At 53.9% G+C, this 13308-nt stretch overlaps 1 protein-coding gene across 1 annotated transcript in view; it reads left to right on the top strand.

The window, feature by feature from the left end:
• LOC107114232 (noelin) overlaps positions 1-12886 on the top strand; it is a 22659-nt gene extending 9773 nt beyond the window's left edge. Inside the window, exons 3-5 of the mRNA XM_015415672.1 lie at positions 161-380; positions 8372-8478; positions 11170-12886. Of these exons, the coding sequence (XP_015271158.1) occupies positions 161-380; positions 8372-8478; positions 11170-11844 (1002 nt within the window). The 3' untranslated portion in view covers positions 11845-12886. The remainder of the gene's footprint in view (positions 1-160; positions 381-8371; positions 8479-11169) is intronic.
• The last annotated feature ends 422 nt before the right edge of the window (positions 12887-13308 follow it).

Below are 13308 nucleotides of genomic sequence, written 5' to 3'. Positions count from 1 at the left end.
ATACCCTTCCACATTTGGACTCCCCCCCTCCCCCCCTCCCAGCATTAATAATATTAATAATGGTGCCAGGGCAGACAAGGCGGCAGCGGCAGGGGCCGAGGCAGGGCGGGCTGGGTGTTGCGCGCAGACCACTGAAACCAAGCTTATTTTGACCTTGCAGGCGATAAAAGCGAAAATGGAGGAGCTTAGGCCCTTGATCCCAGTGTTGGAGGAGTACAAAGCCGATGCCAAATTGGTTTTGCAGTTTAAAGAGGAGGTCCAGAATCTGACGGCAGTTCTAAGCGAGCTCCAGGAGGAAATTGGCGCCTATGACTACGAAGAGCTTCAGAACAGAGTGTCAAATCTTGAAGAGAGGCTCCGGGCTTGCATGCAAAAATTAGGTAGGCCGTGCACACTGAGAAAGGACAAGCACCGTCCGCGTAGGGTCCGTGCGTTCCTGGGTGAGGAGAGCCAGGCCTGCAGGGCTTCCTGTGGGCCAGCAGCGGTGTCTGTCTGCAGTGCCAGGGGCTGAACTGTGGGGCGCGTGGCATTCAGGGCTGCAGGGGCAGAGTGCGTTTCCTTCCCAGCCGAGTCCCCGGCAGCTCCGGGCCGAGGGGAAGGGGCTCCAGATCAGGAGACACAGGCTCCTCTCCTGGGGAGGAAGTGCTGCCCAATGTCCAGTGCTGCCCGGCCCTGGGCGGAACCCTGCAGCTGCTTGTGCGTGCCTCGGCCAGGCTTTGGGTTGATTCTGCCCCAAACGGCACTCTACGTCTGCCACACGGGAGCCCTCTTTGGGTCACGGAGACACGTCCCACGGTCAGGGCTGAGCTGAGGAGGGAGGGAGGAGACACCTGCTGTGCAGAGGGAGAAAGGAAGCCCGAGAGACCCCACTGAACACACCCAGCCCTGTCCAGAGGGCACTCTGCACGTCCTCTGAGGGAAGACCCCTGTCGAGCTTGCCTGCGGTCCCAGGTGTGCTGCGTGCTTCCGGCTCCAGGGCCTCCCACTGGCAATGGGCAAGCTCTTCTGTCCGGGCCACACCAGAGCGGCTCCGGCCCCCGGGGCTTTGTGTGGGGAGGAGGGGAGCCTCTTCTGTGCTCAGTGTCTCTGGGGTGGGGCGGGGGTCACATCTTGGGGAGGAGCCCAGGAGAGAAGCTCACAAACGAGGTGGCTGTTTCAGAGCTGGGAGAGGTCAGCGGGGGGGTGGGGGTGGCTTGCTGGCTGTGGGAAGCAGCCAGCAAGGCTTGTTGGGGGAAGGGGCCTTTGCTGCTGGGGGGCTGGGCAGCTGGGGACTGCCGTTCTCTGGACAAGGCCGGGATGGCGTCCGTTGCTTGCAGCCCTGGGCCAGGGCACCTCAGATCCGTTGCCTTGGATCAGAAGAGAGGTCCCCGTCCCGTCCCCCGCACGCACACACACACACACACCAGGAGCTTCAGTTCCCCAAGCAAATGGATGGGCGTCATGCAGCAGCGGGGCCAGAAACCTGCTGGCCGCTTCTTTGGGCTCTGAGCCCAGGGGGTGTTAACGCGTGGCAGTCCTGGTGTCCTCGGAGACATTTTGTCGATGGGGCTGGGGCTCCCTCCGCTGTGCGTGGGCGTGTGTGCAGGGATGGTGCCCCTTCCGCCGTGGCGGGCAAGAGAGGAGAAAGCCCTCCTCCACACAGGGCATGCGCCTTTAACTCGAGAGGTGCGCCAAAGGTGGCGATGGCCGAGACCTGAGACAGCATCGGCCCCCTTCACGGAAAGTAGGTGGGTGGTAGCCATTGGGCAGGACAGCTGAGTGGAGCCTCCCCACATAGTGGTGGTGTACCTCTGAGTTGGGGTTGCCAGGATGGAGACTCGGGTGGGATGCCTCCTGCTCGCTCTCTCGTCCTTGCTTGCCGGCCCATCAGACTGGTGGGGCAACATCACGCTCAGCAAATACTGGGAAAGGAATTCTGTCGTTTTGAGGTCGATGTGATGTTTTAGGATTTGGGCAAAATTCTATGGCTTTTGCACAGAATGTTGTCACATCAGTGTCCCGCTGGGGACAGAACATCACTTCCTGGCATGGGCTGGAAGTGCAACAATGCGTGGTACCCCCTCTCTCCCCCCTTTTGCTCCCCAGCAGGTGGCCAGTCATCAGCCGGCCACCGTCGTTGCCAGCCTCCAGGTGTGTCCTGGAGACCTCCCAGAATCACAACTGATCTCCAGACCACAGAGATGAATTCCCCTGGGGACAAAGGGCTACTTTGGAGGGTGGACTATAGAGGGTGTCAGGCTGCACTGAGGTCCCTGCCAGTGTTCCCTCTAAGCTGAGTTAGTGTGAGCCAGCTCACAGTTTTTTAGACTCCAGCTCACACATTTTTGCCTTAGCTCAGGAAGGAGGGCTCCAGAGTGAACTAATTTATGCAGCAGCCGAATCGCTGGCTCACAACTTTAATGCCAGAGGCTCACAAAGTAGAATTTTTGCTCACAAGACTCCACAGCTTAGTGGGAGCATTGGTCCCTGCCCTTTCCAAGCCCCCCCCCCCAGTTCTGCCCCCAAATCTCCAGGAATATCCTAACCCTCATTTGGCAGCCCAGCGCGTCTTGAGGGCCAGGTGTGTGGACCAGGCCTCGTTTCCAGGCCTTTTAGCTGCGTGTGTCACCTGATGATGGCTGCTGGGTTGCATGGACTTTGGTCTGGCCCAGCACAGCATCTGTTGTTTGCTCTGTTCCATGTGGCCTCCTCTGAAGAGGCACTGCAGGCCTGACCCTCACGACTTCTGCTCTCTGTCTCAGAGTGAGGGATGGGCAGCCTCCGGGCCCAGTCCCGTCCCCCGAGGAGGTCCAGGTGCACCACGGCACAAGCAAACGAGGGGTGTGGCTGAGCAGAGCGGTGGGGAAGGTGCCAGCGCCGCCCACACCGCTCTCCTCTGCCGCACCCCTCGTTTGCTTGTGCTGTTGAATGTTGGAACACTTCGGATCTTCATCCCTCCATCCAGCACGTGCCGCTGAGGTCCAAAGCGCTCATCTCCCCTGGGGACGGGTGGGAAAGAGAGGCTTCCTCCATGAAGTGCTCCCTGCCCGTTTCCACTGGTTTTTTAAGGGGGACTGCCAACGATAGGGGGAAGTGTTTCAGAGGGAAGAAGGGCTGCACCTTCGCTCTGTACTGGCTTTTCCTGATTGGCTTCATAACATAGCAACAGTGTCATGCTCACAAAGGTGATCCCTGATTGGCTGGGTTGTTTTTTGTTTTGCTTTGTTTTAAGTGGCACCAGTGCAAAAGTGGGGGTGGTGGCAGTCATTGGGAAATGAATAGGATTGTGATTGGGAAATGGAAATTTGGGGGGAATGATGAAGTCACTCCTTCCCATGGAAACAGTTCTGCAGACCTAGCCACGGGCGCCTTACATTCTCTTGCCCCCAGTGCAATGATGTGGAGTGGGGGAGGGGGAGAACACTGCAGGGAGGCAGGGCAGACGATGAGGCAGGGCAGGGGGGGAGGGATGACGACACATGAGACACAGAGCCCGCCCGACAGTCCGGGCCGGGGTCTCCATGTCTAGGCTAATTTGGAAAAATTCTCTGGAGAAATGGAACACCCCTCCCCTGGCAGATCACAGGTGCAGAGAGAAAGCACACCCCGCCGGGCTCAAGATGCCTCCTGACCTGCCACCCAGATCGCTGGCATGGGGGCACATTGCCCACACTGCACTGATGACTGGAAATGGGACACTGGCACTGCTAACCGGCGGAACCTGGGCCATAACAGAGGCCCCGCAGAGAATGTCAACCTGCTCTGGCACAACAGAGGGAACAGATACATCCAGCGCACACTCTAGTGGGAGCAACTCCCAGGCTAGCCCAATCGCATCAGATCTTGGGGGCCCAAGCAAGCTTGGCCCTGGTGAGTACTTGGATGGGAGGCCACCAAGGCAGCCCAGAGTTGCTAGGCAGAGGCAGGCCAGGGCAAAAACCACCCCTCAACGTCTCTGGCCTTGGAAACCCCACAGGATGGCCATAAGTTGGCTGCGACTTGACAGCGCTCCCCCCTTCCCCCCAAGCCCCACTGAACACAGAGGTGCCTCTTTTTCAGCCAACATCTGTTTGGTCAGGCGGCATTTGTGCATCGCTGAGAATTATGGTAGTGTTGTGCTGTAGTATCACTTATCTCCTGGACTGTGTTCTCCACGGAGGAGGATCCAGTTGAGAAAGCAAATCTAAGCAGAGCTCAGTGTCCAGTGATATGAAGGTGTCATCCTGGGGTCCTTGGCCTGGCAGCAGCCTGCTGGAAATCCAGACGCAGAGCCTCCTCGTCCAACGGCTGCCTTGCCTGCACGTCAAGGCCTCTCCCAGGAAACAGCCCACCTCCCTTCGGAATCAAGTGGCTCCATGGCTGAATCTCTCTGACCCTGAGGGTTTCTTCCGAACGCGCAACCAAAACCGACCCCCCTTGCCCGTGAGCCCCACTCCCCAGAGGCCGGAGGGGGGGTTGTCTCTTCCCAGCAGTCTTGATGTCCCACCCCCCTGCCCTTCCTGGGGCCACCCAGGCAGCTCACTGTTCAAAACGTACTGCTGTGTGCCAGGCTGTGGCTTCGGCTTCCATGCCCCGCCTGTGACTTCTCCACCCGTCCGACGGGAAGGAGAAAGTCAGTAGACCTGCCCAGCCAGGAGTCCAAAAAGAGGTTCCTACGCCAGAAGGCTCTTGGCCTGACCCAGGAGCACTCTTTGCTCCCTGGCTTCCAGAGTCCCACCGTGCAGCCACAGAAACCGTGACCGGTACAGAGACAGGCCTCTTCTTTGGCTGTTTCCATCCCAGAAGCTCGAAGGACTTGGAAGGAGTTATTGTGTGGCAGGGGTGTAGACTTTCCAATTTCCGGGGGGGGGGGGCTGGGGCTGGGCCAGAGGCATTGCTTTGCTAGGAGCAAGGGTGGCTCCCGGGGGAGGCTGAGCACCTTCCTGAAAATTTCGGCGGGGGCTGAAGCCCTGCCGCCCCCGCGAAGATTACGCCTATGTTGTGTGGCGTCACAACCAAGGGTTGCAATTCCCTCTTCTTCTTCCTCATTCAGCTGCAGTTGCTGGGCATGTAGGCGGGGTGGTGGTGGTGGTGGTCAGCTGAGCCCCTCCCCTCCCCTTCAGCGCCACATTTGCATCCTTCCCTCCCGCGTACAAAGAGAGGGGCACAAAGAGTGAAGCCCCAGCCAGGTCCCGGCACCAGCTCCCAGGAGCCGAGCAGGCCCAAGATGCACTCTGAATACCGACAGATCCTTTGAACGGCTGCGCTGGTTTAAAATGGGTATTTGAACGTGGTTCTGTGAAGCTCGGGGGTGTGTGTGTAGGGGGAGCCAGTTTGGTGTAGTGTTTAAGTGTGCGGACTCTAATCTGGGAGAACCGGGTTTGATTCCTCACTCCTCCACTTGCACCTGCTGATGTGACCTTGGGTCAGTCACAAGCTCTGGCACAGCTGTCCTTGAAAAAGAGCAGTTTCTGTCAGAGTTCTCTCAGCCCCACCCACCTCACAGGGTGTCTGTTGTGGGGAGGGGAAGGGAAAGGAGTCTGTAAGCCGCTCTGAGACTCCCAAGTGAAGGGCGGAGTATAAATCCAATCTCTTCTTCTCTCTCTCTCTTAATGTAGCAGAGTTTTGGTGCAGGTCAAGATCACCTCCTCTGCAAATTCCCTTTTGACTTCTCCTTAAGCCAGGCAAAGGAGTGACATTTTACACGTGATCACCGCATGGAACAGGAAGATGTTTGCAAAGAAAAGAGAGAGATTAAGGAGGAGAAGGGTGGATTTATACCCCACGGCCCTTCACTACCCAAAGGTGTCTCAGAGTGGCTGACAAACTCCTTTCCCTTCCCCTCCCCACAACAGACACCCTGTGAGGTGGGTGGGGCTGGGAGAGCTCTGACAGAAACGGCTCTTTTTCAAGGACAGCTCTTATCAGAACTACGGCTTGCCCAAGGTCATCCAGCAGCTGCGAGTGGAGGAGTGGGGAATCAAACCCGGTTCTCCCAGATGAGAGTCCGCGCACTTAACCACCACACCAAACTGGCTACACCAAACTGGCCCAGACTCTGTGCCCTCTTGCTGAGGGGCTCCCTGGCAGGGGGTGCTGACCCCGCCCTCAGCTTGGCTCCAGTAGCTGACAATCGGGGCTCTGGGTCCGCCCGCCACGAGTCTCTCCAAACCTTGGCCAAGATAACAGCCCTCAGTTGGCAGTCGTTATTTCTTGGTGCAGGTGCCTTGCCCGCCCCCGGCATGCAAAGTAAAACTAGGACATTTGAATCGGACAAAAAACCAACCATAAAACAAATAATAGAAAATGTTCAGCAGCCAAAAACAATGTCCCCACAACAGCCTTCAAACCAGAAGCAGATCCTAAAACTGCTCAGAAAGATGGAACGTGTAATTAAAAACCCTAACTAAAGAGAAAAGTTTTGGCCAGGTGCCCGAAAGGCCGAAAGAGGGGGGCCAAGAGGGCATCTCAGGGGTGACCGCCTCACCTCAGGGTGGGGGAGGGGAGAGGGAGGCTGGCAGGCTGGACCACACGGGAGGGGCTGGCTCTTCAGGGGGCCCACCCCCCAACTTTGGAGGGGCACTTTGAATTGTGCCTGGGCACAGACGCCCAGGGTGGATCTTGCAGGGTGTGGGTGGGGGGGTGATACGATTCCTGTGTCCAGACCTCAGTGATGTTAATCCAATGACTGGGTCGTCATATTTTGGCCAATGGAAGTTTCCAGACAGTTTTCAACAGGCGGCCTCAGTTTTTGTCCAGTTGCTCAGTGAAGAAGGAAAAGCACTCTGCACAAGTTCAGACGTCACATATGATGTCATTTGGATCATGGCTCGGTATTGGCTAGGGAAATGGGTTCCGGGACTAAGGCTTTGATTGGTTTTTTGATAGCATTACAATCAAATAAATGTATGTGGTGTAGGGGTTAAAGTGTCTGCCTGGGATTTGGGAGACCCCCTCTGCCATGGAAGCTCGCTGAGGGACCTTGGGCCCTGCCTGACCTTCCTCGCAGGGTGGTTGTTGTGAGGATAAAATGGAGGAGGGGAAATGCTTTTTTAAGCCGCATCAGGTCCTCAGCAAGGAGAAGGAATAATTATATAAATAAAAGTAAAAAATACTCAAATCCCAAACACTGTTTCATGTGCCAACTGTTATTGCATGTTGCCAAATGCTAACTGGTATTGCATGTCAATGGTTAAATCCTGTTGTTACTATATAACTAGTATGGAGAGGAATTGTCACTGGATATCAGGCAGCAACATAAAATTTTCAACTGATTGAGAATATTTACTGTGAAAATTTGCAAAAGAGAATATGGGGGGAAATGCATTTTACCATTAGCAAAGAGTTTTGAGGTGGGGGTGGGGGTGGGGGTGACTGAGCTGCACTCCAGTTCCTGCTGGCCGGCCAGCCAGCCAGCCGGCATGCCATGTACTGCCTCTTCCCGCTGGCCGTTCTGCAGCACTGGCAGCCCAGCTGTTTGCAAGAGCCCTTGTTTTCGCGAGGCTCGGCAGTGGAGGCCTGTGCTCATTAAGAGGGAGGACATCTGATAGCTCTTCTCAGTTTAGTTATTTTTAATTAAGATAATCTTGAAAGGGAGAGTGACGGCAACAGCTCTATTGCAGCTTTCTGCAAACATCTGCTGGTCACTGGTGGGGGGGAGCTGGACAGCCCCGTGGCTTGCTCAGTTCGTCACATCGGAAGCCTTTCGGGGCCGGCCATGTGGTCGCTCCAGCAGCTGCATCGGCTGGCTCAAGAGAAGCACGCCGGTCCCCTTGGAGAACCAGAGAACCCTGCACAGTTTTGACAGAGGGGAGAGGAATTTGTGTTCGGGATTTTGAAATGGCCAATAACCCCAGTTCAAATCAAAAGCCTTATCTTGCAGATTCACTGTCAGGGGTGAAACGAATGTTATGACAGTTGCAGGTAAAGCACTTACCTGTGTAAGCATTCCACATTGGGATGCTCTGATGTGTGCATGCAATGTGCCCACCAATGTTCCCGCTGAGCTGTGGATTCTTGTGAGCAAAAAGTCTACTTTGTGAGCCACTGGCATTAAAGTTGTGAGCAAGCGATTTGGCTACCGTGTACATTACTTTGCTCTGGAGCCCCATTCTTCCTGAGCGAAGACAAAGATGTGTGAGCCAGAGGCTAAAAAAATGTGAGCTAACTCACACTAACCCAGCTTAGAGGGAACACTGGTGCCCACCCATGATACTCCGTGCTGAGCCAATGCATGTGTGAAGCCTATTTGGCTGTGATGTGGCACGTGCGTGCGGAGAAGTGCTTTACAGTCCCCCGGGGATTGGCAGGCCTCCCGCGTGAAGCTGGGGAGGGGGCACGTGGCAAGCCTGTTAAGCCACCTGGAGGTGTGTCGTCATTGACGTGCTCATGGCAGTGTTTGGCTGTTTTGCAGCCTGTGGCAAACTGACAGCAATAAGTGACCCGATCACAGTCAAGATATCCGGATCAAGGTTTGGCTCGTGGATGACCGACCCCCTGGCTCCAGAAGGGGAGAACAAGGTAGGCTCGCAGACCTCGGGATGCACCTCTTGCTGGGCCCTGGGGTGGCTGGGGTGGAGCGGAGGGTGTGTGGAGCTGTCCGGGAATTCCGGCAGGCCTTTCCAAACTGCCCTTTCGGTGTCTCGCTTGAGAGGAGATCCCGCCGGCCCCTCTGGAGAGGGCCAGCGCCATGCCAGTCCCTCTTGGTGCCCTGCGTGGGAGCCTCCCAGAGGCACAGAGCCAGCTGGGCAAGGGATGGGGGGGGCCTCTGGCCCACGCAGCAAATCGTGGGAGCCTCCCAGAGGCACAGAGCCAGCCAGGCAGTCGGGCAAGGGATGCCCCGTCAGCAGAAGGGGTGCCCCTTTGCACTGCCCGCTTCCCACAGCAGCAGCCCGGATTGATTGTCCTTTACTGACATGGCTCAGAAGGGATCACTGGAGGGGATTTATTTGCTCCTCAGTCCCTGCAACAGACAGGCTGAGCTGCGTAGGGAGGACATGGTCTCCAGATCACCTCCTCTTCCCCGAGATATCCGGGTGACAGTAGTGACAAGCTCATTCTCCCAGAGGTGGGAGGGAGCGCCCTTTGTAGGCAGGCCTCGGCCGAGAGAGGAGCTCTCCCCCTCACGCATGCAGATTTAGGCATTGCGCTGAGTGCTGCCGAGTGACAGAATCTCACCAGCTCATTGCACTCAGCCTGCGCTCGACAGAAGGAGGGCTTGGATTCTGCTGTCTGCCACCCTCCAGAAAGAGCTGTGGGCTTTGCAGAGCCAGGATGTTGTTGTACGAGTGGGATTTGGTGCCTGTGACAGAATTCGACGTGCAACACATTTGTTGTTATTGTCCTCCTGATTGCTGTGTTGTTATCAGTAACAATCACATTCTGGGCGGTTTGTCCTGTAGAGTGGCAGGAAGGTATGGATCCTGGAATCTGACCTCTGCAACCCTTCCGGCTTCTTTTGCCCGGCAATGGCCACAGAACTTGCAGCGCAGGGTCCCAGCCAGGAGGGCTCGAAGCTCTCTTTTTCAAAAAATAGCCACTGATGTTTTACTGCACTCTCTTCTTTTTCTGTGGTCTAGTACCATCACTGCTGACACGTAGCCCATATCAAGTTTTTGGGTTTGTGTGGGTGCGGAACTAATACTTAGACCCTCTAGGCCAGAGGCAGGTGACCTTTTGCCCCAGGTGTTGGAGAGGAGGTGCCCTCCTCGCCCTGGGCTCAGGAGGCAAATGGCGGCCAGGAGCCCCCTCCCCAGCAGGGCTGGCAGCACAACAACGGTCAGGGCCAGGGTGGCCTCAGTTGCTTGGGCGGGGAAGGACCCGTCCCTTGTAGGCTGAGCGGGAGAATCCAGTAAGCCACACAGGGGGCTGTGGGAAGTGTCCCATCCCTGGCCTGGGCGACATCCCCCCCCCACCCCGCCCAGTGGTGCTCAGAAATCAGGACGAGTGAGCCTCACCAGTCAGGCCCAGCTGAGACGCAAATCCTGCCAGGACTAGGGCCTAGGAGGAGAGGGTGCTCACCACAAAGACCTGGGCCACTCAGACATGCCCACCAAGCGAGGTGGGGCTCTGCAAGGTCAGACCGGTGGTCTATCCGTCACATTCAAGGTTCTGTTTTCAAGAGATGCGAGGCAGGGAAGCAACAGCCCTGCCATGCTGGCCTGTCTCAGGCACACGACATTCAGCCACACAGGGGGCTGTGGGAAGTGTCCCATCCCTGGCCTGGGCGACATCCCCCCCCCACCCCGCCCAGTGGTGCTCAGAAATCAGGACGAGTGAGCCTCACCAGTCAGGCCCAGCTGAGACGCAAATCCTGCCAGGACTAGGGCCTAGGAGGAGAGGGTGCTCACCACAAAGACCTGGGCCACTCAGACATGCCCACCAAGCGAGGTGGGGCTCTGCAAGATCAGACCGGTGGTCTATCCGTCACATTCAAGGTTCTGTTTTTCAAGAGATGCTCTTGTTTCAAGAGATGCGAGGCAGGAGAGCAACAGCCCTGCCATGCTGGCCTATCTCAGGCAGATGAAATTCAGAGGCACACTGCTTCTGTCCATGCAGGTTCCAGTTAGGAGCTCGTGACGGATCTCTCCCCCATGAATTTGACAAGCCCACTTTTATTAAGTTAGTAATTTAGGTATTTGTTGCATATATATTCTGCTTTTCAGCGCCTCTTCAAATCAAGTTATATAAAAAGGTGTAAAAAATTTTCTTCACGAGTGGTCATCGTGAGGGCTGCTTGGCTGCTGTCGCCCCCTCGCTGTCGGGGTCTCAGCAACAGCAGTTTGCAAAGGGGGTGGGGGGAGACCCAGGCTCATTGGGAGGCATCTGGCTGCTCATAGTTTCACACAAAGCTGCGTTAACAGCCACCCTCTCTTGAGGGCGCCGTGTCCTTGATGCCCAGTTCCGCTGGGAGCATGGGACGTACTCCACTGAAACACCCTTTGCGTGAAGTGGTGTGAGAAGTCACCTGGGTCCCCTCTTTGACGTACCTGCCCACGACGACCGCTTCACCACGCCAGCCTTCCCTTAAGCCACTGAATAAGACTTGCACGCCTGTGTGAACTGGCCCTTCCATCAGGTATTGCAAAGTGAAGTTCAAATCCAGGCCCCACAGGGCAACCTGGCCCCTGCTCGCTCCCTTGCATTGTGTCAAATGGACCTGCGGGTGCACCTTCTCTAACACTGGTTTGTGTGTGTGTGTTGTGTGTACAGGTCTGGTATATGGACAGCTATCACAACAATCGCTTTGTCCGTGAGTACAAATCCATGGCCGATTTTATGAACACAGACAATTTCACCTCTCACCGTCTCCCTCACCCGTGGTCTGGAACCGGCCAAGTCGTGTACAATGGCTCAATCTATTTCAATAAATACCAAAGTCACATAATCATCAAGTTTGACTTGAAAACGGAGACCATCCTTAAGACTCGTAGCTTGGATTATGCTGGCTACAACAACGTCTACCACTATGCCTGGGGCGGGCATTCCGACATTGACCTCATGGTGGACGAGAATGGCCTTTGGGCCGTCTATGCCACCAATCAGAATGCGGGGAACATTGTCATCAGCAAACTGGACCCCAACACCTTACAAAGCATCCAGACCTGGAACACCAGTTACCCAAAACGCAGTGCTGGTGAAGGATTCATCATCTGCGGTACTCTGTATGTCACCAATGGCTATTCGGGAGGGACCAAGGTGACCTACGCTTATCAGACCAACACTTCCACTTATGAATACATAGATATCCCCTTCTTAAACAAATATTCTCATATTTCTATGCTGGACTACAACCCCAAGGACAGAGCCCTCTATGCCTGGAACAACGGCCATCAAATACTCTACAACGTCACCCTTTTCCATGTTGTCCGATCTGATGAATTGTAGTCCACTTCTATCTGGAAAGGAATTGAATGCATAACAAAAACAAACAAGCAAGAAAATAAATACACGCGATGTGGAAATATACCTATTCAAGAAAAAAAAAATACAGAAAGAAATTTCAGAAACAGAGCAGCTACCAAAATGTGTGAGCAAGAGGATGAACCAGACTTGAAAACTTGCAAGATCAGCACTTAACTTTCCAATGTTCACAGATTTAAGATGTGTTCTAGACAATGCAAAAGTTAAAATAAATCACTTGTTTGCAGCTGGAACTGCACTGGAAAAACCACTTTTGAGGAGGGTTTTGGAGGGTGGGGTGTTTTCTTCCCCTTATGTTCCAATAGCAAAGCTGTAGTTATATAGTACAATGTAAGGCAATGACTGTTGGAAATTTATTGTTGGGGTGGGTGTGGGGGAAATACAGTTCTCTCTTGATTTTCTCTCTCTCTTCTTTTTTTTGGTAAGTTGCATGGCCATTTTCGTACATCACAATCAGTTATGATGGATGTGTAGTTTGTATTTGGAAATATTCAGTTGATTCATGTTGGCAGTGTCTGATTTAAGAAACAAGAGGTCAAAGGGTTGGGGTTGCCATTCTGTTGGAGCTAGCTACCTTCTCTCCCTCCCTCTCCCCCTCCCTCTCTCTCCCCCACCCCTCTGTTTTATGTCACCTTTAGGATAACTGTTTGGAGACCCAAAGTAGCTAATGGATCTGTGTCTTTAATAGCTATAAAATTTTTGAAAAAGGAAAAAAAAAGAAGTTTCCAGTATATACTATGAACAAATTGTTGTACCCAAATATTTGTTTGAACTTATGTATCCAGCCAATATCTTGTACAATGTATGTCTGTTATTAACCAGAGGTGGCAAAATTTGTATGTCCAAGTTTATGCAAATGAATGTTGTAAATGCAAATGATGTCATTTGGATTAATAAATGAAGGTTTCATATCTTAAAAAGATAAAAGCAGTGCAGCATTTGCCCTTAAGCACATATAACGGTTTTAGTGAAGATAATAAAATTAGAGGTGTATCCCCCCCCACCCCTCCACCCACAAGTCTTGTCAAAATTCTTTGTTCTTGTATGTTTCATCTTAGAGTCCTCAGATTTGTTTCAGATTTCACAGCAGACAAAACTGTTGGTAGTACCTTGAAATGCAATTACTGTTCTTTTAATATCTAAGATATATCATCGTCAGAGTCTTGAACTCTGTTGCTCAACACCAGTTTTGTTTATTTCCTTAGATCCCTTAAAATTGCTGCTTTTTAGACAAACAGCACCTTCCAAGTTTCTAGTCCTTGTATTGCTGAGAAATTTAAAAAATCTTTTTACATGCATTCTATTTATGTATTTATTTATTTCAATTTGTGATCCACCCTCCCCTGTAAACAGGTCATGTGACCTGGCAGTGTAGCATGTACATCACTGCCCATGCACCCCAGAGGCGCCAGCATGACTAAGGGACGG

The sequence above is a fragment of the Gekko japonicus genome, unplaced genomic scaffold, assembly GCF_001447785.1.
Source record: "Gekko japonicus isolate JY-2015 unplaced genomic scaffold, Gekko_japonicus_V1.1 scaffold3745, whole genome shotgun sequence".
Lineage (NCBI taxonomy): Eukaryota > Metazoa > Chordata > Lepidosauria > Squamata > Gekkonidae > Gekko > Gekko japonicus.
The sequence above is the reverse complement of the archived record's forward strand: the minus strand, read 5'-3'. Positions and strand labels throughout refer to the sequence as shown.